General features: G+C 37.5%; 1 protein-coding gene across 1 annotated transcript in view; it reads right to left on the bottom strand.

Annotated features, from left to right (window-relative positions):
* TDRD7 (tudor domain containing 7) overlaps positions 1-22,887 on the bottom strand; it is a 49,522-nt gene that overhangs the window by 11,539 nt on the left and 15,096 nt on the right. The window contains exons 5-12 of the mRNA XM_037492004.2: positions 21,304-21,377; positions 17,923-18,140; positions 15,029-15,615; positions 12,219-12,405; positions 8,056-8,167; positions 5,898-6,100; positions 4,505-4,639; positions 2,415-2,501 (exon numbers count right to left, since the gene is read on the bottom strand). Coding sequence (XP_037347901.1) covers positions 2,415-2,501; positions 4,505-4,639; positions 5,898-6,100; positions 8,056-8,167; positions 12,219-12,405; positions 15,029-15,615; positions 17,923-18,140; positions 21,304-21,377 — 1,603 coding nt within the window. The remainder of the gene's footprint in view (positions 1-2,414; positions 2,502-4,504; positions 4,640-5,897; positions 6,101-8,055; positions 8,168-12,218; positions 12,406-15,028; positions 15,616-17,922; positions 18,141-21,303; positions 21,378-22,887) is intronic.

The following is a 22,887-nucleotide window of genomic DNA, read 5'->3' as shown; positions in this document are numbered from 1 at the left end:
CTTCACTCCATCAAAAAAATTCAGATACTTAAGTGGATATAAATATCACCTGTAATCTGCCACAGATGATTATTATCCTTCAAAGTCTTTCAGCCAACATTTGTAAAAAAATTAATTTAATTTATAAAAATTGTAACATTTATATATACTCCATCATAATTGCTTTCACTTAATATCACCTAAAAACATTTCATGTCATTGGTCTCCTACAATATTATTTTTTACTAAGTCTATCAAAGATATAATTTATTTTGTCACTTTGGCTACATAATTTAATTACATAAATTTTTATTACTTCAAGAAATAATACTTATGGGGATATTTACATTTCATATCTTACAAATTTGAATTTCATGAATTTCACAAATTTCATAAATTTCACAAATACGGTTTTTTTAGAGACCATAAAAAGATGGATGGGGGTAAACCGGGCTGGCAGCAATCTAGTTTGAATATTTGGATTTTTTTTTTCTTTAAAGAGCAGGTTTATTAGGAGAGGGATAGAAAAGCAAAGTATACTTGCATAGAAACGGGCAGAAAGAGCTGCCCCAAAAGGGACAGGTTTGCTAAAAGAGGCCTGCATAATTATAGGAGGGCAGCCTTGAGAGCAGCCTCAGCTGAGGGAGGTCAGTGAAGAGAAGTCCCGGCATAGTGCGGGTCACCGGCAGGCAGGAAACTGCTGCCCTGAGGAGGGAGAGAGTTGGTGAAAGGAAGCACCTGCATAGTCACAGGTGGGCAGAAAGACTGCTGCTGAATATTTGGATATTTTAAACAGTGGGGATAGGATAGGCAATAGTGCATGTGTATTTCTTACATGTGGGATCTACAAGCATATTGATTCTGTTGGAGTATAAAGTGAGAGGCAAGCAAGGCAAAAGATGGGAGACAGGTAAAGGCAATGTTTCAGAGAGTCAGAATAAGGAGTCAAAGATAACTCTTATGAGGGTGGGGGGAAAAATAGATAACTTTTATGAAACAGCTCTATGATGATCTTATGACAATTACAGATACTTGCTTCCCAATATGCATAACAGATACACACACCAACACATACTAGCACACACAATTTGTATATAATTCCAGGGGGGTTCAGGAAGCCTCTTGAAACATAGATGGGTCTCTGTACCTAGGTTAAGAACCTGTTTAAGAAACAGGGAACCTCCCCCCAGATTCATAATTTTAACAATAGGACAAATGAAATATCAAAAGGGAAGAGAAAAAAAGAAACAGTAGACACAAAAATAAAAAACCTGCAAGATAAAATAAATAAACCTCTCAAATTCATAACTGAGCTTGCAAGAAGATAGGACAATTACTAGGAAATACAGGAGTTTGTGAGCTCTGAAGCTTAAGCCATCTTGTACAGAGACACAGCGGGAGACCTAGGCAGGAGGGAGGGTCTGAAAGTCCCCTGGGAAGCCAGAACTCTCAAAGGATTTCTGGAAAGGTGGCTTTGGAGAATAGACAATATATTGTAAAACTGAGGACATTCTCTATATTAGAAATTTAATTCTTTCATATGTACCCCAGGAGATGCTCACAGGAAGGCTTATGGTACTGCTGTTTTAAAAAAAAAAAAAAAAAAAAAAAAAAAAAAAGAAACAATGTAAATATCCACCATAGGAGAACAGTGATAAAATTGGCATAGTTCATACTGATATACCATACAGCACTGAAAACAAGTAAGTTGCACCTATCAACACAGATTAATTTTATAAATATAATGAATGGGGCCTCCCCTGGTGGCACAGCAGTTGAGCACTGGGCTGCAAAGCTGCCTGCAGCCTCCGCAGTGCCGGTTCAATCCCCAGCCACCGGCGAGGGTTCCACATGGCATGCAGACCTCTCCTCCACGCCCGCTGGTCCCCTCAGCAGTGTATTTCGTCAGTCTGTCTGTTCTATTCCCTGCTCTGGCTCTGGTGAATTCTCTCTCCCTCCTGTGCTTCTGACTGTACCCAGTGCTTGTATAAATAAATAAATCTTTAAAAATAAATAAATAAATAAATAAAATGAATGAAAATGTATGTTTTACAAGAGTCAATATTTTACCATTTACATAAAATTTTAAAACATTTACTTATGCTTTGCTCACTACATCTTGATAAAATGTTAAATATATTTATTTCTATATTTACATTATTGCTATATTAAGATAAATAGAAGTGTGTTAGGTAAAAATATAAAGAAATGAAGAGGAATGAGGAACACTCAGGAACACCCAGTTCAGTTAGCAGCCCCCGAGAGGTGGGAGGAACAGAACAGGGGACAGACATGGAGAACCAACCACACCATCATGGTTTGTTTCTCAAACTGGTGATGAGTACAGGGGCACTTGTTCCACTTCAAAAAAAACCTGTTTGTATGAACTATCATGACAAGTTAAAAAAAAAAAAAAGTCAAGCAACTCCTTTTACCTCTACTCGTAACCATTTTCCTTTGCACTGGAAGAGGCAGATTTTCCCACAGAAGGGCACTGAAATGAAGTACTCGGAGGTCATGTGCTGTAACAAAGAAACACAAGATTCTTTTTACTCATAGCAAAGAGCACACTGCTCTATCATCAGAAAAAAAAAAAACATCATAATACAGGCCCACTGTTTTACCCACATGTAAACAGACCTTCCATGAGGAGGGCACTGCAGCATGTGCAGCACCTGTGTGTGTGTGTGTTGTGTGTGTGTGCATGCGCACATGTGCACTGCATGTGGGAGTAGAGAACTTCTGCCTTGTTTCTCATGCAGCTACTGGCACATGGCTCATAAACTGACACTGCTGAAATGTCTAATGAGGTTAGTGTGGAGGTCAGTATGCTTCAATGATTCGTCTACATTCTGGAGCCATCAGTCCAACACAAGGAGGATAATGAATCTGACGAAAAGGAGAGCAGCCTGGATGAAAGTGAAGTGGTTGAGCTAACTGTCCATAAAGCTTCTTTACGGACATTTAGATTCAAAGATACGATTTTAATTCTAAAACAAAAGAAATGTGAAGACAAATATGGGTATTGGTGCCAGTGAAAGCTATGGGTTTCTTCATTCTCCTATAGCTTGAAGCTAGGAACCTATCATAGTCACTTTCAGATGAATGTTTGTGCTTTCTCCAAAGGCAATGCATCCGCTCAGGTTGCCAGAGCAGCAGGGACTATCAAGAGTGCTTTCACCACCGTATGTTATAAACACATGCATACAAAGGCGCCACCACAGTCAGCATCTCTGGGTGTCCCAGGTTTCTCCAAGATAGATTAGCAAGTCAAACTTAAATAATGACCTTGAAATACATCTAAGATGTCATTAACACAGAAAGAAGTAGAGCTATAGATCAATCGCCTCAAGTCTAGGCTGTAGTCTGAATACAGATTTAATCCAATCCAGCAAATATTTTGGAATACTTATTTTATGTAAGACATTAGTGTAGGTGCTGTAAGGGATGGAAAATTATAAGGCAAGGTTCCTGCCCTTAATGAAAGTAAAGCACACAAACATCCAAAGGGTTAAAATATAAAGCTGTATACAAGGGTCACAAGGTGCTTAGTGAGAGGGGGTCACAGTTGGAGTGGCACAAAGGTTTAACCACAGCATATTCTGGATTACAACTATAATGTCCTAATAATGGATTTAAGGAAATCACCTTAGGATTGTAAAACAAAACCCCTACAAAACCCCGATTCAGAAAAGAATACTCAAATTAAAAGACACGGAGCTTATTAATATACTTAAACTACAGAACCATATTTCCTGAGGTGGTTGGTTCTCAGAAACTTATGGGAGCTTAGTTTGGATTGATGCCTCAGAAAATAAGTACAGAATTAAGAATTTGATTTTCCTCCTGAATTTCATGGTTTCATCTTTGTCCAAGACAGAGGAGCCTAACTGACTCCAGCAAACAAGAGTCACAGGCGGCTGCACTATAGAATCATGACTGGCACACTAAACAGAAAATCTACCAGTTGTTGAGCACACAGTATGTGTTAGGCACTGTGTTTAGTCTTGACAAGCCTATGGATATGCACATTATTACCCTCATTTTACAATGCAGAAACAAATAGGTGTTTGATTTTCACATGGTCAAACCTTTCAAAATTGTATTATTTTACTGAGGAAATGTTGGTACATACCACTATACATGATTCAGAAGTCCAAGTTCAAACTTCTTTAGATGTGTGTTACCACATCACACTCACTACCGAGACACCACAGTCCTCCACCTAGTCTACCACCTCCCCTTTCCATTTGGCTCTCTACCTCCCCCTGCCCCTCTTGTAGCCTCAATTTTACAGTCAGATTTCAAGGGTTTGTTTCTGGTTTGGTTTTGTCTGACGCTTTGTTTTGTTTCTCTATATTCCATATATTAGTGAAACCATCTGGATTTTTCCAAGTTCTGAAGTGTTCGGCTCTTACCTCTATTCTAGAGATTCTACCTCAAACTATTCAAAGGTTATTCACAGTTGTACAGTTTAGTGACCTTTTCAGGACTGATGTTATAGGTGGATAATGCTTTGCCATACCTTACAATGTAAGTAGTCCTCTATCTTATGCAGAAGGTCATTGAGCTTGTTCAGACCCTTACCAGGCACCTGGCAGTAGAGTGTGCCATCAGAACAAATATTAGTCACTCTGACATTTGTGTACATGGCATCAACCTGGAACAAACAAAAGATACATTAAGAATGTGAGAACAGATTGTAGTACTTACCTACATAAGTGGTAACTATCTAAATATCTCATGAAAACTCTCCAACCTTCTGAGCAAGTTGGAGGATATATAGAATAAAAGGAAATCATTATTTAAAGGTGAAAAACTTATCTGAATCCCTCTCTTTCTAAAAGGAATGTCTGATATCCTTTCTGTCAGGCACGGATAGACATTTTTTATACAATAACTTATTACCACATTCCACTTTTTGGAAGGATAAAGATTTCTTTAACTTTGGTTTATTTTCTCTACATTAATTTAGAAAATTTAAAACATTTTTTTCAATATTAACAGAAATGAAAATAAAAAGCTCTTACAAAATCAACCCCATTATCAGCTAACTTTCTAATCCATGCCTACAGACCACATTAACTTCAATAATTTTCAAAAATTGTAATCGTAGTAAAGATTTAATTTAGTAATTTTAAGTAAAAGAGTTATAAAGACAATTAATTGTTGTTCTATGATTAAAATAAACATTTCCCCAATGTTACTGTAAAGTTTCCAAAATGATCGCTTTTAGCATTTAATCTTGTTCTTTAGAATGGCTGTTCTGTAAGTTATTTAAAGGTTTCCTTCTTCGCAGGCATTTATGTTCTTAACATTTTAAAAATGCTAGTAATAATTGATTGAAAAACTTTATGGCTCTAGGGGCCTCCCTGGTGGTGCAAGGGGTTAAGTACCACACTATGAAGCAATCCGCAGCCTCTGCAGCATGAGTTCAATCCCCGGCCGGCCAGGGAACAACCTACATTGGCGAACTAGACCTCTCCTGCCTTGCCCGCTGCTCCCCTCAGCAGTGTATTTCAGTCAGTCTGCCTGTTCTGTTCCCCACTCTGTCTCTGGTTATCCTCTCACCCCCTCGCATCTCTGGCCTGTGCCCCAGCTCTTGTATGCATAAATAAATAAATCTTATAAAACCACAACTTTATGGATCTAATTTACCCTTATTTTATTTTATTCCCTCCTTTTACCTTTGCAAATGACATAAATTCATTGTAGGGACTGAAAAATAAAGCAAAAATCCAATTCTTAATAATTACCATTTATACTTTGGTATTTCCTGCCATTAGCTCCCCCTACTTTTCCTCTCAATACATATGTAATCTGCCTTTATTATTTGCTCAGAATTTATAACGTTTTCTTCTGGTAACTTTCTTTCCTATGAAAGGTGTAATGGATGAGAACAGTGGTCACAGTGGTACCTGAAGGTGAACCTTTAGTGACTTGTCACATATGGCCTTTAAGCAGGTGGCATTGATATTTATATCATCTTCTCCTGAGGTATCATACAGAACAACAAGTGGAATATCAGCTTTTTCGAGTATTTCCACTGCAAAGATCTTCCCACAAGTTAAAGACTCAACCACCTTCACTAAATCAGGATCATCACTTAGAACTTCCAACCCTGAAAAAATAGTGAATGTTTCAATTTCTACTTCATTAGTAAAATCATTTTAAGATGGATATATTGATTATGTGCATTTTAGCCACTTATTACAATTGTGTATCTTCTACAAAACTCTTAAATTTTATAGGGAAGCTTTATTTTACAATTCTTTTTAATATTACCCACTTTTGATTTTAAAATATAAATTATAATGAGAATACCCTTTACAATGATTACCTAAAGCAGACGATCTTTTTCCCCCCCTCTCTTTCTTTATGTGGTGAGAGAAAAGATTGAGGTCTCAGACAAGCTGGAGGTCAGAGATATGATAGAGGTCAGAGACAGAGAGGTCAGTCATGATGAAGGTCAAAGACAAGATAGAGGTCAAAGTCACAATGGAGGTAAAAGAAAAGATGGAGTTCTGAGACAGGATGCTGCGCAACAATAACATGGAAGTCAAAGACATGATGATGGTCAAATACAAGATGGAATGAGGAGACAAGAAGGAGCTCAGAGACAAGCTTGAGGTAAAAGACTAGCTGGAGGTCAGAACAAGATGGTGCTCAGACTAAAGGAGACAATTTTAAGATAACAAGAAAAGCTGATGATCAATCAGAATTTCTACCTTAGGAGAAATAGTGTTCACTTTTTGTTCATATACAAACACATTTAAAACAGAAGGATGCTGTTTCTGCCAGTACTGTATGTTGGTAATGTTCTTCCTAAAAATATACCCTTGACTTTTTCATTTTCTAATTAACTATACACATTTTTTCTTTTAAAATGAACATATATTTACTGAAAATTTAGATAATAGAACTTTCTGATTTATCAAAGGCAGATTAAATAGTGTTTAACATAACATGGGTATTAGAGGAATTTTAATGAAGTCTAATTGTTCTTTAAATTCTTTGAACATTCTAATTCTATGTGTCATAAATATGACAGCTTTAAGTTAATCTATTAAATTAATTAAACCAGCTCATCATTCCTCCCAGTAGTACTACTTCTCCATCTAGCCCCCTGAAATCCAAAGCTAAAGCTCACAGACTCCCTCTGAGCTATTTTTCTCTTGTCCTTGTTCTTGTTCTGTTCTACAGACAAATAACTTTACAAATTTTAGCAAACCTTTCATTTCAGCATCCTAAATCTTGTCTTAATGCTCTGGAAATGTCCTTTTCAAAACTAACTTCTACATGTTTGTAACAGACTTTTAAAGTTAATTGAGATTTATTTCACAGGTAGAGGTGAATCCAGCTCTCCTGACTTAAGAACTCACCCTTGCTGGGAAAGGCTACTTTTCATGACAACCATGATATTTCCTGAATTTAGCTCAGGCTTTCAAGTATGATGCATATTTCATTAAGGATGCTTCTCCTTATCATTGACATGACTGCTGGTTCTGCCATACTTTCAGGTTCTCCCTACAATATCGCTCTCATACACATGTACCCTCTATGAGTAGGAAAGGACAGTAGAGAGCATTGACCACAAACCACAAACTGTACACCAACTATAGCTGAACTTGTCCCTGGGTGTACTAAGGCATATTACTTATAAACTGAACCCACAGGGTCCATTCTCAGTGGCAAAGAAGTTGACAGTCACCTCACAACACATTGAACAGCATGATTCAGACTGATAAAATCCCACAATACAGAGCCTCTAGCAGTTGTTTCTAGGTCAAGTCGAACTATTCTTCTTTAAGATGGCGCATAGACATTTTTACAATAGAATAAAAATATTATGCATGTTATATATGGAATATAAAATAAGATATTATCAAAACTATAGCATTTTTACAATAATCACATCTTATAAAGACTACATTAAACACAAATTTATTCATATATTTCAAGAAGTAACATTATAACACCTTCAGATACTTATTCCATTCTAGGATTTAGCTATCCAAAAGTACAAGGCAATAATGCACCAAAATGAAGAGAGATATTTTTAAAAGTTCCTCTTACCTGCTAGCTTACACTTTGTAGCTTGGAATGAGAGTGAACAGAACTTCGGGTTCAATTTGTATGCTTTGCTCTTTTCAACATTTTCACTAAAACCATAGTCAACGTAGCATACCTAATGATAACAAAAACAATGTTTAGGTTCAAATAAAACTCGTCATCATCCACTTCTTAAAAAAAAAAAAATGGCTTGATGCATTTAACTGGCTCTATTTTATTCCATAGTCAGCATGTTAAGTGGCACCACATTGCTGGAAAGTGCCAGGGGAGTGCCTCTGACTTAGCCCAGAGAAGAAAGGCTGGCACTGGGACCAGGAAAAGCAGCGCCCCTGATTTGCAGGCCCCACTCCTCTACTGTACCCTTCTGCCATGGGAAGAACCAGGTAAGACAGCTACACGCTGGTGCTTTGTTGCCAGCATCTCAGCAGCACACCTGTCTGGTCTGTCAGCCCTGACTGTCCCTGCCCTTTCATTAATACCAGAGTGCCTGCATCACCCGAATCTTGCTTGAGTCACACACTTCCACTAAGGATTTGCATCCAGAGGCAGCATTATTTGTTTTTAGAGTGGGCATCACTTTGGAGTTATTTATTAGGTTCTAAATCCCCAGAGTGGCATCTGTGAGGCCTGCTTTCAGCTACTGGGCTTCTAGGCACCGAGCTGCTTTCGGTGATGACATCAATGATATTACAGCACGCTAATACAGAATTCTACACTGCAAAAATAAATACTTCTGTTGTTTTTCACCCCAGGAATAAAAAGCCAGGTTAGGCATGCATCCAGCTCAGCAAAAGTCACCAAATCTGCTGGAGTTCTGTTTGCAGAAAGCTGCATAAATCTTCCTCACCATTAGCACAGATCAGTAAGTATATTTCTGATATTATTATTTTTGAGTATTAACAAAACCTCTACTTGAAAAGGACTGTATAAATAAATCCTTTTTTTTTTTTTTTTTTCAGAAAAATCTTAAAAGACTAAGCTATACTTTAGAATAGTAACTTAGAATCTGAGGGAAAGTGCTGAAAACCTTCTGTAATTAAAGCAGGTGATGGTTATTACAAAAAAAAAAATAAAACAACATAAACATAAGCAAAGGCAAGGCTAAGGGATATGCAGCAACACAATGGCAGGTCTTTTACTTTCTGCAAGAAAATAAAGTCCACAGGCCAGCTTTTTACTACCTACATTATGGTACTAAACACACAAAACAAAAATTCTCCCCAGAAAAGAAGAGGAAAGACAAGGAAACTGAAAAACCACTAACCCTTTCCCTGACCCCGAGTTTGTTGCTGTTGAGTGTGTGGGGCCTTTCCAATCCCACGCTGGAATGATTGCCTCCCAGAGTCTGTCTCTTCACTCAGGGCTCCCTTAGGCCTAAATCTCTTGCAAGACCCCACATCAGGCAGGCAAGGCAGCCAGCCCAGTAAGTGTGCAGGTGCATCTCTCCTACCCCAGATTAACACCTGTTCTTTCTTTTAGGCCTCAGGATTCAGGCAACTTTTGTTCTTTTAATAGCTATCTCCACCTACAACTTGAATTCGACAGGAAGATACGTGAAATCATAAGTCCTGAGAAACTCAGTCTTTCTTACATCAACAGACTGAAGAATAACTGCTCCAAAATCTTCAAAGTGTTTCCGTGATGTGTGGATCTTCTTTCCTTTTCAGAATCACAAGACTGTATATTTATTTGGCAGATGCTGTTTATAAAACACATGCCCATGTATTGCCTAGTTTGTGTCTAAATGCACCCTTGCCTGGCTCTTAGATTTGGGAGGGCCAAATAGTTTCTCCCCTACTGCCTTGTGTGCTGTGCTGTGACCAGCACAAGCAGGCTCATAGTCCTGGCCCAGAGTTACAGTCCATTCCTGGCACTCTGGTGCCATCAAGTGGAAAGGCACCGCACAGCACCACATGAGTAATAATCAGGATGCTGGTCTGGGTCTAGCCAAACACACCAGCCTCAGAAGGTGACTGAGTGCTACTGTTTCTCATTCTCACCAAGGAGTATGACAAGAAGAAAGAAAGGAGGGAACTGGTATTTGCTGTCAGGCATAGTACAGTTCAAGAGGAGATTTTATAAATAACTGGGATTTAAAAAAAAAATAAAAATCTGTGTCTGTTTCATTGGGATTGTAGGGAACAAGATTAGGCCAGAACTACTACAACTGTCTTAAGACCTTATTACTGTGCCATATACTGAGCTACATTTTTATCCCTAAAACCAGCCCACAGCTCTCAGCAGCAATGGCACTACTTCTTGCCTCCTCCTTTATGGTACACTTTCTTGTTCTAGCTTCCAGGACCTCACTCTCCTGGTTTTACTTAATTGGCCATTCCCACGCTGTGTTAAATGCTGATGTCCTGTGGTTTTCTTTCTGGAGGGTCTAGTGAAGACAAGAGTATGTTCACACATGTGATGTCCCCAGAACAGATAAATAACAGCTAAAGAGAAACCTTAGGCACCAAAGGCACCAAGATCTGAGACTCCAAATCACTGAATCCATGCCTTCCCTCTGTATGCCCAGCAATGTGGCCAAGGGCACTGAACCACTGACAGGCAAAGTTGGGATTTGTGCCCAGGCTGCTGATCATACTGTGCTTCACTGGTCTACTTGTAAACCTGCTCCTTAGCTTTTTCCACACTTATCCAAGTATTACTTACTGGGAATAAAGTTGGCTATTTAAAGTATAGCTTGATGGGTTTTAATAAATGTACATATCCATATAATCACCACCCCAGCTATAGACGAAGTCCATTGTTCTAAAAAGTTCTGGAACCTACTGTTCTGCAATTAAGCCCCCTCCATCTCGATCTGTCTGAGTTCTATTCCCACAGATGAATTTTATACAGCATTTATATGAAATCTTATAGTGTAATTCTTTTGTTTTTGGTCTTTTTCAATTGCAGAGCCAGAGAGTTTTATCCATGTGACTATTTTTAGTAGTGTGTTCCTTTTATTGTTGACTAGTATTCCACTATCTGGATAAACTATAATTTACACATTCACCTGTTAGTGAACATTTGGGTTGTTTCCAGTTTGGGACTATTCATAATAAACCTGCTAAAATGTGTGTGCAAGTCTTTTTGCAGACTTATGTTTTCATTTTTACATATACACACACACATTAGAGGTCTGACAGTAAGTGTTCAACTTTAAAAGAAACTGCCAAACTGTTTCCCAATTTTCAAGTTTTTCAAGTCCAGTCACATTGCTTAAAAGTTACATCTCTGTAGATTTGGTTAAGGAATTCCCCAAATTTCTGTGAATGGCAAAGGTTGGCAGGGTGTTTGGAGTGAACTTATATCTGGAGAGGGCCAAGGCTTCTTCTATTGAACAACCTGGGTAAGAAACAGCTAGCATACCTTTCTGCACTTCTGCTGACACCTTCTGAACTTCTGCGTGGGGTCAGAGGTTTCAGGGTTCAGGGACTGGTTATTTGCATTCAGTGACACAAAAGGGATTACGGACAGGGGCTGACCATGGCACAAGGAATAGGTTTTATATTATGGAAAAAAGGCTTCAGAAATAGAAGTGTATTTCCCTGCTTGCAAAATTTAGAGAAAACTCTGCCTTTGAAGGTGAGAAAGTTCTAGTCTTGGTCCCTGGATAGAGGGAAAGAAAAAGTCATAGAGGAATATGGCCAAGTGTGGAAGTCTTAGAGACTGCTGATGGAAGACACTGGTGAAAGAGCCCTCTGACCTTCCCAAGAAGACCAAGAGGACACACTAGGACAGCTGTTGGAGCAGGGCCGAAGTCCTACCGAGGGTTCTACTCAGCTTGCTGCACAAGAGGCAAGAGGAAGAATGTTATCTTCTCTGATTTGATTGCTTCCTTTACTCCAAAGCACTGATTTGATAAGAAGCTCATAGAGCTCTGATCAGCATTTACTATATAATCTCCAGGAATGGGTATAAAGAGCTTTTCCTGATTATATTACAGGTTATGGATACTATGGAAATGTGGGTTTTTGTTGTTTTTTACTAAAACTTTGAGATAATACATCACTGACTAGAAAGCTAACAGGGATAATCTTTTAAGATACTATCTTTTCAATGTTTGGATAAAACTATATACAGTTGGAAAGGCTACAATATTAGAAGCAACATTCACGTTTGAAAAATAATATGTCTTTACAACATTATCATAAACAAACAGTGCTTGCCTTTATTTTGTTCTCTTCTGTTGAGATAATCTGTGCCCGAAGCCAAGCATCCTCCTCAGCATTTACGGCCAGCAACTGCCCAATGTGCACAGTTTGGATGGGCATGACTTTAGGGTTCTTACTGTAATACTCCTTCATCTCATCTTCCATTAATTCCTGAGCGGCAGAATAGTCTTTGCCCACATACCTTAAAGGAAAAGAACAAAAATGAAGCAACCCAGGAGAACCATAGGAATTCAGTAATGATACTCTATTTTCTTCTACTGCCATTTTTAGTTCAATACTCAGAGTTTGCTTACCTCAGCAGGGAGGAGGACATGTATTTATTAACCATTTTCATCTTAATAAAGGAAAATGTAATATGGCAGTCCTTGCGTAAAACCAGACTCAGGTACAACATGCCACATACCAGAGGAAATGCTCAATAACAATCCAGAGAACTAGGATGTAACAGCTAGTGGTCAGGAAGTCTTTGAAGGAAGATGAGGCTGAGAAAAGTCTCGAAGGAGAGCAATAGTAAGATGTGGCGGAGAATGGAGACATCAGTGAAGACCAGATAAGCAAGGGCTGACTTAAAATCTTAACTAAGGCTGCTGGAGGTCTTTCAGTATTACTTAGAAGAGAATCTAGATGCTAGTTTTGGCCTAAGATGTGTCGAAACAAGGTCCATGCTCTGAAAACCAATAAAATTTTACCAGAGGAAAGCAAATACGCTTAAACACACTAAATACAAGCATGTGACAACACATCTCCCCCAAATTATGGAACACAGCTGAACAAACTACCACAAAATGTTGAGTTCTGGCATTCTTATAAGAGATGACACATTCTAGCTAAATACATCTTAAACTGTATGCTTCTGAGAAGTATTTTATTCAGGATTTATTCCTATTCTTTTTTTTGTAACTTCCTGTTATTGATAACTGCAATCACATCTTCCCAGGTCATGTTATCAAAATATACTATTTTCTGCCACAAGTAGGCTATTATTTTCTTGCCTGTAGTCCTCAAAGATAATTCCATCAAAGGCCTCCTTCTAGGATATAAATCTGGCAAATCAAGTTTAGCTCCTGTAAGAGGAACTGTCTTAACATTAGAAGGAAATAATCTAGCTTGAGGGCTATGCTTTACCAACACCAGAAGCACCTCACCAGGGAAAGGGGGAACTGATGACCAAAACATTGTTCTTTGTAGTCAAGCTTTTAGCCATAGTCCAAGTGGTCCTATAAAGCTTTCAGGAGCTAATAACCCCTACCAAAGTTCTGGGACTGATCCAGATTTCTGCTAGCCTTTGGTAAGAACATCAGAAATTATGGATGTTCCAATCCAGTGCTGGAGATTTAGTCTGTAACAATGGCACCAATAACTATTGGTAAAAGAACCTGAAAAGGAGGCATAGATTTACAATACTAAATGGTAGAAGTTAGTGACGTGCTCTTCGATATCCTTCCTTTACCTTAATTATGGAGTGTTTTCATCTATTCTTGGTAACTAACAGCAGAGCAGAAGACACCTAAGCAACCAATTTCTTATTGGAGGAAAAAAGCTTTTAAATGTCCTATGCAAAATACAAAGAACATCTCTTTTGGGGCAACAGCTACTTTAAGCCAAGTATTATGTGCATATTATTTATTCCAGGAACAACTGCAAAAGCTCTGTCATACTCTATCATGTAATGAGCTTTACAAATGGTAAGGTACTGTGCTTGGGATGCAGCTATACTCTTAGCTATGAAGCCCCCCAGCTCTGTCCAGGTGCCCACTTCCTGGGATCTAGATTCTCAGGGGACCTTCCTGAAGTGCTGCTATAGCCTAGCACTTAATTGGCAGATGTCTGGGCTGTAGCCCATAATCTGGCAGTCTGCCCAGCACAGGATCCTACCCAGGAGGAGGAATGTGATGAGATGCAGCATGTGGTCTTCAAGCAGCTTCTGCTCTGCAGCAACCAGCATAGAACAACAGCTACATGGCTTGGGTGAGGCTCGAGGATGATGTTATAGTTGGTATGATAGTGGGAGCCCTGACCCTCAGCAACCTATTTATATTATCAGGCCATACCACATCTTAGAATAAAAACTTTATACAGTTGCTACAGTTTTATAGTTACTACTACAGTTTGGACCTAGTTCCTCATTGAAGGGCTTTTTTTTTTTTTTTAATTGAAGGTCAACTTGGCCCAAACCATAGGGACATTTTGGTTGAAGAAGCCTGGATTCTATTCTGTGTCCGTCATTTTCTGTTCTACCCAGTCACAGCCATATCCTGGGCTGTGGCCTCCAAAGATCCAGGTATATCAATTCCCATTCTTTTTATCCTGTCAGAAATTACAAATTACAGTCTTTCAATATTGTCAGTGTATTCTATATTTTCTCCAAAAGCCCATCTTAAGTCTCTAGAGCTGGAACGGCTTTTGTATTTCCAGCCATTATTAGCCATTTTAGTCAACAACTCTTCCTCCTAGGCAATGATACTACTTTGCCCCCGATTAAGTAGTCTTCCCTGCTGGATGGGCTGATTTGCCTTTTCTATTGACGAGGTATTACTTTTGACAGACATAGTTACTATTTGTTTTTTACTTTTTTTTTTCACATTCAGACCATACATCATCAGTTTTTAAAACTGCTAGTAATCTTATCTCACAGAAATAGTTGTATATTTTGAATATCTAAATATTATGAACATATTATACTTCATTATAGTTCTACAGAGCTAAGAATATTTTATTCTTTCTCAACCCCCAGCATCATGTGAAGAATAACCAAGTTAACAACAGTACCCTGGCCTCTTAAAGAATTAGAAATTAAAACTTACCTGACAACCACTTCATTTGTGTTGCTCAGTTCAACCACCAACACAGATGGGGATGCCTCAGTTGGAATGACTAACGGAGGGACTGTTACATTCTCCAAAGGGGCATTATCACTTTTGGTCATGTTTTCTTCTATTTGAAGATATTCTTGTTCAATCATAGTCTTGATATCATAATCACCATGTGCATGCCCTGCATCCTTCAGGATTTTGTCAGCGGGCAATGGAAGTTTAGCATAGAGAATGGCCTTCTGGGGATTTCCAGAAATGTAGTCTATGGTGCATACATCAGAAAGGAAGGCAAGATTTTTTAAGGCATTCTCGGGAATTTTCACTTTGTATGTGTCCTCAAATGCTTTGGGGAGGGCACTGGCCCAAAGACCACTTGAGTACTTCACCAGCAGATCCGCAACTTTCTCTTTGAAGTCTGCTGGCATAGTTGCTGGGCACCCTTTCAATGGTGGTGTTTGTTTTGGAGGAGGTAGTTGGGATGGAGGCACTTTTCCAGCGTCCTGTTCACTTCTCAAAGGCTGCTTTCTCTTAGCTGGATAAAGAAGTAAATCTTGACCACCAGCACAAGGTTTTTCTACCTGAAATTTTTAAATAAAGTACATGATAGATATTTCCATGGCTATAAACACCCTGAAAAGACATGAATGCATTCTAAATATGAGTGTGGTGCTTTCCTCAATTACGAAGACTTAAAATACCTCCACCTGCAAATAAAATCATAAGCCACATTTCAGAAATAAAGAGGAAAATAAAATAGTATTAATATTCTTTGTGAGCTATCTGGCCTCCAACAACCCCAGGAAATCGTGAATGGTTTTGTTCTGCAAACTACTTAACTCATTGTCAAATTCATAACTGACTGAATACAAGGCAGAATCAAGCTGTGAAATAAACCACTGGGAAGAAAGCCAGTTTAAACAGGGAATATTTAATCAAAACAGAAGACCTCTCTTCTTCCTGCAATATCCTTCAGCTTATCATTACTTAGAAAAAGACACATTTGGAGTCACAACTTGAATAAGCTCCTGCTGACACCCCTCTGAGTTTCTATAAGTTTGCAGGAGGTAGAATAGGTTTAGTAGATGATCAACCCAAGGATTTAAATCAAGAGTTTCTTCAGAAACCCTGTTTGGTTATACAAGTAAAAGTATTGATCTTACTTGCCTAGAAACTTTCTTCTTCTTAATTCTGAGAGGTCGTTATTTCTTCCTTTCTAATTTTACCTGTGCTGTAAACTTAAAATTCTTGAAGCCAAACTTCTTTGAGAATATGAAGGCTTACCTTCTAAATCTGCAGCAAGGGCTGCTAAGAGAAACTTATTGTTTCTTATGGAATTAGAATTTTCTTTGAGATTCTATAACAGAATTGGTATTGTCAAATTAAATCAAAAAGCCTTCCAAAGCAGTTGTATGGATCTCATCCAGCCACAGTTTTGTTTACACTGGTTCTTTGTGTTGAAGCTTTAAGTTCAAAATTTCATTTTAAATGGTCAACACCCATTAGAAACCTCATATAGTAAAATCCATGTACCTGGAGGACCTGCTTTCCAGCATTCCAAACTTTAGCAATGGCTTTGAACTCAAAAACAAACCAATTAAAAACTAAACTTCACAGGTGAATAAAGACCCCAAGTACTCAATGACAAAGGAAACAACCTTAATTTACTTATTATGGTTAGCCAGCTCACAGAAACACTGGTTGTCTACCTCCTTCAGAGATCAGTTTTGTAGTCTTAAGAGCTGTGTCCTTTTGGGCTAGATCTAAGAAGTGCAGGAAAAGTTAGACAATGGAGAAAGAGAGGAAGAAATGGTCCTTGATGTTACCATTGTGCCACAATGAAAACAAACGGATAATTTTGAATCTGAAGCCTGTACAGGGTATGGCATATGTATGCTATTGATACATTGGGACCAGCAAAACTCATCCAAACCAATGTTCCCTGCCACTTATGGGGCCATGTTCTCTGTGACAGTGTACTGAAGTTCGTGATGCTATGTATGCCCAAGACATTCAGAAATGGTTATCAATTTTTAGGTGCTTCAGTTAAGAAAGTGCAAGTATATGGGGCATATTCCAGAGATTTTTCTTTATAGTCCAGAGGTATTTCGTTCCATACCTATCATGCCATGGAATCCATAGGGAATGGGTTCCAGCAACTCCTTTCCATGGGTTCTCACACAAAGTGAGAATTTACCAAGGAGTGGTAGGTATAGTTTAACCAAGCAAATTTTTTAAATTAATTAATTTTTATTTTATATATTTTTATATCATTTTTGTATAAGTATGTAAAATTTGAGGCTAATAAAAAATTTTACTACCAGTAAGCTGAAAGCTATATGATCTAATGGCAGCAGTTCAGTACAAAATGGCATACAGGTTATCATATATTATATGCTTCTTAAAAATAATTTGGGGCCTCCCCGGTGGCGCAGCAGGTTGAGGCTGTCTGGAGCCGCTGCAGTGCCAGTTAGATCCCGGCTAGCGGCGAGAATCCCCCATGGCATGCAGACCACTCCCGTCGCACCCACTGCTCCCCTCAGCAGTGTATTTCAGTCAATCTGTCTGTTCTGCTCCCTGCTTTGTCTTTGGTGAATCCTCTCACCCTCCTATGCCTCTGGCCTGTACCCCAGCTCTTGTATAAAAATAAATAAATCTTAAAAAAAATAATTTGAAGCAAGAACAGCAAATACAACACACATACACTATCCTCAACCTTGATGTGCTTCACCTATAACTGATTTGTGTTCATCTTCAAGGTAAAGACCAAGGCGGCAATATGTAAAGTGCTTTCTGCTCCCTTGATAAAAGGTGACATGACTAAGAACTCAAAATCCGAGAGTCATGCAAGAAGGAAACATCAGGAGGGAAGAATGAGAGAGACGTACCGTGCAAATATGAGGCCAATGCTCAAATTGCTGTAAAATTCCTTGATTAAGTTCTTCTTTATATAAATCTTTGTAAAAATGTGGAAGCTTAGATATCCAAATGCCATTGTTATGCTTCTGTAGTATTTCCTTTATGCGGTTTTGAACCTCATCCATTTTGTAAGCATAAGAGGCAGGAGGCGTGGCATTCAGTTTTTCAACAGACTGATTTAAATTGTCTTTAAATTAAAAAAATAGTAGAATTAACCAAAATGCTTAACATTTTAGATTATCCTCATTACCTAATTTTAGGGTAATTTAAGGAATTTAAAGTTTCTATACACCAAAAAAAAAAAATACCATATTTGAACAAAGGGAAGCAATACTGTCAACATAATTGTGACTTTAGGCTTTGCTATACTTCTAGTTTGTGGGGTGAAGGGACTTCCAGGGAGCTGGGTTTGGCAAAATGCAGTATTTCCACTGTATTTTAAGTTTCACTTGAAATAATAAACAGGGTCAACAGTCACCTACAGAGATAACCTGCCTCCTTTGTTTTGCAAGCATACTTCATACTTTAATTTAAACATCAGGATGGTCTTGATTTGCAAAGAACGAAATTTATTATTTAACCAACTCTAACAGCAACTAATAAGGTTTAAATTTTAAACAATAATGGCATTTATGCAATTCTGAATTTAAAGTTATACTTCACAAAGCTTAGGATAACAATTAATAGAAAGACTGAAGAACATTTTATAGACAATAAAAAAATCATCCAGGTTTCAAAGATATGATAAGTATTCTCCTTTATTAATGAGAACCAGTAATACAGCAATACACTGAAATAAAAAAAAAATGATCCACCTGCAAAAATCATCCTAGCCTCAATTTATCACCACAAATAAAAAGTTTGGTACCCGAAGATAACTAGTAATATTTTGTTTTTATTTTCCTAATATAAATCATGTGTCTTTCTAAGTGAATACTCCGGGTAGCTCTCTTCATTTTTTTTATTTAAAGCTTGAAATGCCCAAGTTAACATCTTAAGGCAATAAAGAAATTTGATGCGTCCACTATAGCTGGCAGTTCTGGTATATTAAGAATTATGAAATTCATTCCAAACCTCTTTTAAAAGTCACTGAAATACAGATCAGGGCATATTAAAAATTACCATCTATAAGCAGAATATGTTCATATTTTAATCACACAGTATTTCTCCTGGGATACAACCATTTTTATTTTTTATTTATTTATTTATTTATTTATTTATTTTTTTTTAAATATTAAATTTATTTTTATATTCCCCCATACAATTGCAAACGCCCCATTCTGACCCCAATCCTTCCCTCCCGCCCCCCACCCCCAAAAAGTGTCTCTGGTTCATAGTTTTTTTGTTGATTTTGATTTTCACTTTCTTATATTCATTTTCCTGGTCCCTTATTTAAGTTTTCTAGATTCCTGCTATGAGTGAGACCATCCGGTATTTTTCTTTTTCTTTTTGGCTTATTTCGCTGAGCATGATCCCTTCCAGTGCCATCCATGTTGCTGCAAATTGCATGTGTTTATCTTTTTTGAATGCTGAGTAATATTCCATGGTATATATGTACCACATCTTCTTGATCCAGTCATCTATTTTTGGGCATTTGGGTTGTTTCCAAAGCTTAGCTATTGTAAACAGTGCTGCTATAAACATAGGAGTGCAGGTGCTCTTTGGAATTGATGTTTCTGTGTCCTTTGGGTAAATACCTAGGAGTGGAATTGCTGGATCATATGGAAGCTCTATGTTCAGTAGGTCCAGAAATCTCCACACAGCTCTCCATAGTGGTTGGACCAGTTTGCACTCCCACCAACAGTGCACAAGAGTTCCTTTTTCTCCACATCCTCGCCAACATTTGTTGTTGCTAGTTTTTTTAATATGTGCCATTCTCACTGGTGTGAGATGGTATCTCATGGTAGTTTTGATTTGCATTTCCCTGATTACAAGTGATGTTGAACATTTTTTCATATGTCTGTTGGCCATTTGCATTTCCTCTTCAGAGAAGTTTCTTTTTAGCTCTTCTGCCATTATTTATTTATTTTTTTGAGTTGGTTGGTAGAGATACCCAGGCTGGTGTGGAGAAGCTGGCTAGAAGGATGCCAGGAAGCCAAAGTGGGAGCTTTCTCTTTGGGAGAGGTGAATACCGATTCTGCTTTACCCACCACAGGGCATGAAACCTGGCCTTGTTGAGACTTAGTCTGGCTCAGCAAACAGAAAATCACAGAAATGTCCATATGTACTCCTCAAGAAAGGCATAGCTAATTTATTTAAGTTCTTCTAAAAGGATCCTTGCCATGGTCCTTTCTCAAAACTAGCTAGACCCTCCCTTAAAGAGAAGGTGTCAGCAGCTGACAAAAGTTCTAGTCTTTCAAAATAAATGCACCTGCTCTGTGAGGAGACTGGAGTCACCTAAGCTTCCGTAACTTTTGTTAAACAAGTCAAGGAAGTTAGGCTGCCGGGCAGGCAGGAGAGACTGCGCATACATGTGTGACTATCAGCTCTGCCAAGTGAATCATAATCCTCCTGAAACAATCTTCTTGGTTATGCAGAAAAAAGCTTATTCTAATTTAAAAGTGTTTACCTCTGCAAGGGTATACAACTTTACTATTTATATTTCAGAAAAAGCACATCTAAAAGTAATTAATACAACCAAAGATCATATTGTTAAATTAATTTCCATAAAAAACACTGGAGATGTGCTTTGGGTAAAAAAAAGATCTTAACTTAGTAAGAATCACACCTAAAGCAACAAATCATTTAAAAACACATTTAAATTTCATGTAACATAAGCAATAATTCTGAAAACACTCTGTCCCTTGGATGGGTCTAGAAGAAGATTTACATATGGGTTGGAGGAAACAAAACAGCAAGTGAGTACATTTCTAGTACTCAGATTTTTTTATTTTATTATGTTTCCTACTTTTTTCTTACCAGTCCTTTGGGCTTTTTAACCTGAGGAATCAATTATATTCATATTTAGACTTAGTGCTCACAGCACACATTTCAGGGTTCCTGCTTTAAAATGGTGGCGTATTTGAAACTTTCATATGAGTTCAAGTCCCATATTTATATAATTTATCTTATAATCTGAGTGAGACAGTGGGTGACATGGGACAGAAAGTTTCCCTGTAGATGACACATGGAAATAAAACAGCGTAGGTCAGATATGAGGAATAATGATGATATCCTATTTTCTCTCAATATCAGTTCATAATAAATGAATTAGGAAAGAGGGGAGGAGAGATTTATTCTGTTAGGAGGTGAGTGCAAATGTCAAAAGCCAATACCAGATACTCTTCTTGGGGGAATCTATGGCTACAGAAGTCAAAATGCATGATGAAGGTAATGTTTAGAAAACATACCACTCATTTCCTTAGCACAGGTTCTTGAAGGATGCATCTGAAAGGATGGTGGAAGAGATGCCTTTGGACTAAACCTAAGGTATAAAAAAAAGTAAATAAAAATTCAGATAGTAAAGTCTATTCCAAGTTTTAAACACTGTATGCTTAAAGTCTCTGTGGGACTGAACTGCAAAACAAATCATTAAAATACTTCAAAATGAGCAAAAAATGAAAGGACACCTTGCATTAGCTTTCATATTTCATATTTGCCCAGAAAGAAAATAGCTAAATTTCCATTAGAACTTTAAAAGAACTTGGAAATCAGATTTCCAGTTAATTAGCTTTAAGGGACAATACAGAATAAAGAATCAACTGCTGAAAATAAAGAATATTTGGGAAAATAACTAAAAATGAAGGCCTTGTATCACCAGATATTGAAATGTGTCATAAAGTCACAACATTTAAAATAGTTGGACATGTAAGAAGAATTTAGACACATTCAATTTAAATCATATCTTGGTATATTATGGGCATTTCATACCAGAGAGGCATTGCTCAATAACTACTTAGAAAAGAAGAAACATAGATTCTCTACCTCAGGCCCTCAACAACCTAATTTTTTTTTTTTTTTGCTGTTTCCATATTTTTAACATCTAAAATTCTGCCTCACTAAATGAGCATGATCATGTTGCAAATATTTATAAAATAGCATATTAGTCTTCCATAGCTGCTCTAACAAGTTACCACAAATTCAGTGGCTTAAAATCACACAAATTGGTCTGTATATCAGAAGTTCAAGATGGGTCTCATTGGATTAACCTCAAGGTGTGTTGGTGGGGTTGTGTTCTTTTTTGGAGGTTCTAGGAGAATGTGGTATAATGAAAAAAATTACTCGTTATCCTTGGTTACTGGCACAGAGTTCCTAAAACCCTCGAAATTCTCCTGTGTGATAAGAATGTCTTTAGTTTCAACAACCTAATTTTTATATGAATTATATCAGATCTATGTTGGAAGATTTTTCCAAATGTGTGGACTAAGAAATAAAACACACAGAGTTTCCTTTACTAGACTCCAAGTGTCTTAATTACCTGTGTGCCAGTGCCTGTGTCAGTGATTGATACATGTGAATGAGAATGAGTGTGGTAAGAATGAATAGGAGGACTGAATGATTCAATGACTCCATTTTGCAGGGACACATATAAATGATCACTTCCTATTTATATTCTGGAAGAATATAAATTGATATAATCTGTTTAGATTACAAATTAGTAATTAGCACTAATGCATACAACCTCTAACCCTTAGACCTTCCATTTCTACCATTTTATTCTAAGGAACTAGCTGTGAATATATGCAAGGATTGTTCTACAAATATGTTCATTGTAGAATGTTTACTTTAGTGAAAATCATTTATATTCAACTATAGGTGATTGGATATTAATTACCCTGACTTTAAAGTGATAATGTAGAAGTATACTTAATGATATGGAAAATACTAACAATATACTTCCTTTTAAAACAGGTTATAAAATAGCAATATATAATACAATTTGTGTTTAAAAAATATGTATTGTCAAATGTTTACATCATATATGAATTAGGGAC

The sequence above is a fragment of the Talpa occidentalis genome, unplaced genomic scaffold (assembly GCF_014898055.3).
Source record: "Talpa occidentalis isolate TD23 unplaced genomic scaffold, MPIMG_talOcc4v2.1 talOcc4.7, whole genome shotgun sequence".
NCBI classification, from domain to species: domain Eukaryota; kingdom Metazoa; phylum Chordata; class Mammalia; order Eulipotyphla; family Talpidae; genus Talpa; species Talpa occidentalis.
This window is presented reverse-complemented; position numbering and strand designations above follow the sequence as displayed.